General features: G+C 38.2%; 1 protein-coding gene across 1 annotated transcript in view; it reads left to right on the forward strand.

Annotated features, from left to right (window-relative positions):
* Positions 1–3,906, forward strand: part of ELP3 (elongator acetyltransferase complex subunit 3) — an 83,224-nt gene that overhangs the window by 14,049 nt on the left and 65,269 nt on the right. The window contains exon 7 of the mRNA XM_012654923.1: positions 2,558–2,595. Within this exon, the coding sequence (XP_012510377.1) occupies positions 2,558–2,595 (38 nt within the window). The remainder of the gene's footprint in view (positions 1–2,557; positions 2,596–3,906) is intronic.

A 3,906-nucleotide genomic window follows, 5' to 3' on the forward strand; every position in this document is an offset into this window, starting at 1 on the left:
TGTTTTGTGGCAAAGGATTATTTTCATTGAAAATAAAAAATAATTATGGTCCATTGACATAATAGTGCTCTCAAACAGATTCACAAAATAAGGTCTGTGAAGATCTTTTCAGCCTTAGGCTGGTGTAAACTACAGGAGTAGTTTTGATTGGGCTACTTAAGTTTTCAGCCCCCCAAGAAGAGGACTGGGGGGTGCTCTTTATTTGAAACATTTAGCTGTCATAAAATCAATAAGTTACTATTATTTACAAATTAATTTATTAGTAACTATTATTTAATAACTATTAAATAATGTGTTTATGATTGAGATCTTAGTCTGCTTTGTGCTGCTGTAAACATAATACCTGAAACTGGTTATGGTATAATGAACAGACGTTTATTGGCTCACATTCTGGAGGCTGGGAAGTCCAATATCAAAGTGCGGCATCAGGCAAGAGCATTCTTGCTGCATCAACACATGCAGAAGGCGAGAGAAGCAAAAGGGGGCCTAACTCACCCTTTTACAATGGCATCAGTGCCCCCATGAGGGCAAAGCCCTTATGGCCTAGTCACCTCTCAGAGGTCCCACCTTTTAATACTGTTGCAATGGCAATTACATTTCAGTGTGAATTTTGAGGGGGACAGAGGTTCAGACCACAGCGGGATTATTTACTCATTCTGAATCCTGGTTGACAAAATTATGCTTTCTTTTGATACCTCGTGTCTTGATTTTTAGAAGGAAGACTAATGATTTTTTTAGGCTGCAACTCATTTGACATTTCCATCGATTGAAACTTTTAAAATGTTGCTTTATTCTCGATGTGACATTTTTCCTTTATTTTTGCAGAAATGTTCTAGTGCCTAGTGGTGCTTGAACGTAAGTTGTCTGTTATTGGGGTGAAAATGGGGTTACTATTACAACTACCTAGCTTCAGATCACTGTGTGTTTGTAGAAAGCCTCTTTGAGGTAATGGGCTAGGGAAAACCAGTGTTGTTTTGTTTCTGTTCTTGAATTCACCTCAAGAGGGCAACAAACACTTTACTTTCAGATAAAAATTTATATGTGATTTGAGTCTTCATTGCAACAAATCTCATGAACGGCTCTTGGGAAATAATAAAAATACAATCTGGGAGCCATAAAACCATCCATAAATGTTATGCTGAATTCTGCCAGCACACACTTTACATGTTTTGCTCCTTTCTCTTGGTCTGTATACTTTTATGAGATAATCTGAAAAAAGCCACTTGTGGCATATTGTTTGCTTTGTAGAGGTAAATTTTTACTACAAACTCCCCATAATACAGTTCATATTTGTTTTGAGGGAAACTTTGTATTATTTGAAGAAATAGGAGTCTGGTTCATGCTATAGAACTAGAGACAGAAAATTATTTTCAAATGTTGGCATCGTTGTGAAATAAAGGACAGCCCAGAGAAAGTGGTTTTACATAACGTGTGTTCACTCCAGAACATGTGGACGTGGCCTTGCTGTTCTGGGTTATCTTGCACAGAGTGTATTCGTAAAACTGGCCGGTTTACCCACTTAGCCCATCTCTCTTAGGTGCAAAGTGATAAACTTCACGTTTATTTTACTATTAGTCGGTATTAGTTGTTTTTGCTTGCTAGCTGCATAGATGTAACACTGACTTTTGTTAGCTTAGCAGGTTTTTTTTTTAAGCTTACTTTTAAATTAGGTTAAAATTTATATATTGTGACAGATGAGTCAACAATGTTTAGGGTTAAAAGTCTCTGTTCAAATTAGGGTCGCGGTTTACTACTGTATTTGCTCAGGTGTCCCATTTTGTTTTCATTTGCCTAACCTGATTAAAGTGTTGCTGCTTACTTAAAAGAGCAGGAGGTTAGGGTAAAGAAAATCCCCCACAAGGTGAGGATTCTGAATGGCATTAGTAGCAGGCAGTACTTTCTATCCTTGCGGATGGAAAAATTGGAAAGCTGAGTGAACAGAGTTCAAGGACAAAGCAGGTATGGTTTCTGTGAAGGCTCATTAAATCAAGCAAAGTGCTAATCGCTCATCACTATCAGCTAGACTGAGACTCTTCAGTAGTCTCCAGAGAGCAACAATTACTGGTGGCTGTCGTCCCGTAACAATCATAGCTCTGGAGGTGAAAAGGACCACAGTGGAATCTGAGTCACCCGTTCACCAGAATGCAGATGTTGCCAGATAACTCAGAACAAGCTTTTAAAATAGTTTTATTCCTTTTTAATCAGCTTTGCCCACAAGCAGTTTTGCATTCAATCTTTAATGCTCCTTGGCTGTTTTCACAAGATGCAATTTAAAAGGGTAGTTACCCATCAAGATGTGAGTGAGTCATACTTTCTCCCTGCGGAATTTTTAATTCATTTCCGTTCCTTCCTCTTTTTCCCCCTCATCAATGACTTTAAATCCTCCAACTATGTTCTTACATGTCTTGGAAAAGCTAGAGTGCTAAGTAATGCTGGGTACCAGGCCCAGAAGACAATTCATAGACTTACAGAGCTATGAAGGAAACAAATGCAACCCAGGGAGGCCCAAAAGTGACTGACCCCCTTGTCTTGCTGCTCCGGGCCTCATCTCTGGCAGGCCTCAGGGACCTCCTGCATTTCTGGGATTCGGCTCTGGTAACTCCCTGCCCCTCACTTTATATATTGAGCACTTTACTTCCTCCTTTGGTCCCCCAGATTTTCATAGATCATGACCAGGATCTTTAATATTGGCCAGCCAACCTAGAATACAGTATTTATTAGTCATCTTGAAAGAGATGATATTAGTTGTTTTTCTCCCAGCATTTATTTGAAACAAACAAAAGTTGAAAGAATTTTCCATTGAGCACCCATATATGCATCACCTAGATTCTACAATACTTGCATTATCATATTTCTATCTGTTCCAGTTTCCATTCATCATTCTCTCTCTCTATTTTTTTTTTTTGTGCATTTCAAAGTAAGTTGCATGCTTCAAGTACACTTCTCAGATACTTCATCGTGTGTATCATTTGCTAGCATTCACTGTTTGTGGTGTTTTTCTTTTGAAGTAAATTTACGTCCAGTACGATGAAATGCACATATCTTAAGTATAGCATTTGATTGGTTTTGACAAATGCATATACCTGTGCTGCAAAGCCCCATTAACATACAGACATTACCATCATCCCAGGAAGTCGCCTCATCCCCCTTCCCCATAAATCCTCCCCTGCACCTCCCAGAGGCAGCCATTTTTCTGATTTTTTCCCCACCGTAGATTAGTTTTGCCTATTCTAGAACTTCATATAAATGGAACCATGTAACATATACTCTTTTGCATAAGGCTTCTTTCACTGAGCGTAATATTTTGAGATTCACCAGTGCTGCTGGGTGATTCGGTAGTCATTACCTATTTGGTGCTGAGTAGTATTCCACTGTATGTGTAGACCACAGTTTGTTTATCTATTCTATTGATGGACACCTGGGCTCTTTCCAGTCTGTGGCTATTATGAATAAAACTTCACTGAACATTCTTGTACAGATCTTTTTGTGAATACACATATTTTTTTCTCTTGGATAACAAATGGAAGTAGAATGTTTTGTTTAGTTTTATAAGAAACTGCGAGCCGTTTTTCCAAAATGGTTCTACTATTTGTACTCCCACCAATAACGTATGAGCATTCGGTTGTTCCAACATCCTCACCAACATATGGTGTCGTCAGTCTTTTTAATTTTAGCCATTCTGGTGGGTGTGTAATGGTTCGTTGTGGTTTTAATTTGCATTTTCCTGATGACTAATGATGTTAAGCCCTTTAGTATATGCTTATGCTATTTGAGTATATTTCCTTTGTGAAGTGTCTGTTAAAATCTTTTGCCCATTTTTTATCTGGTTGTTACATATCCTTGGTTGGATCTGTATTTTGCAAATATAAAAACCCAGTCTGTAGCTTGGCTATTCATTATATTAAT

Source organism: Propithecus coquereli, unplaced genomic scaffold (genome assembly GCF_000956105.1).
Source record: "Propithecus coquereli isolate 6110/MARCELLA unplaced genomic scaffold, Pcoq_1.0 Scaffold451, whole genome shotgun sequence".
Lineage (NCBI taxonomy): Eukaryota > Metazoa > Chordata > Mammalia > Primates > Indriidae > Propithecus > Propithecus coquereli.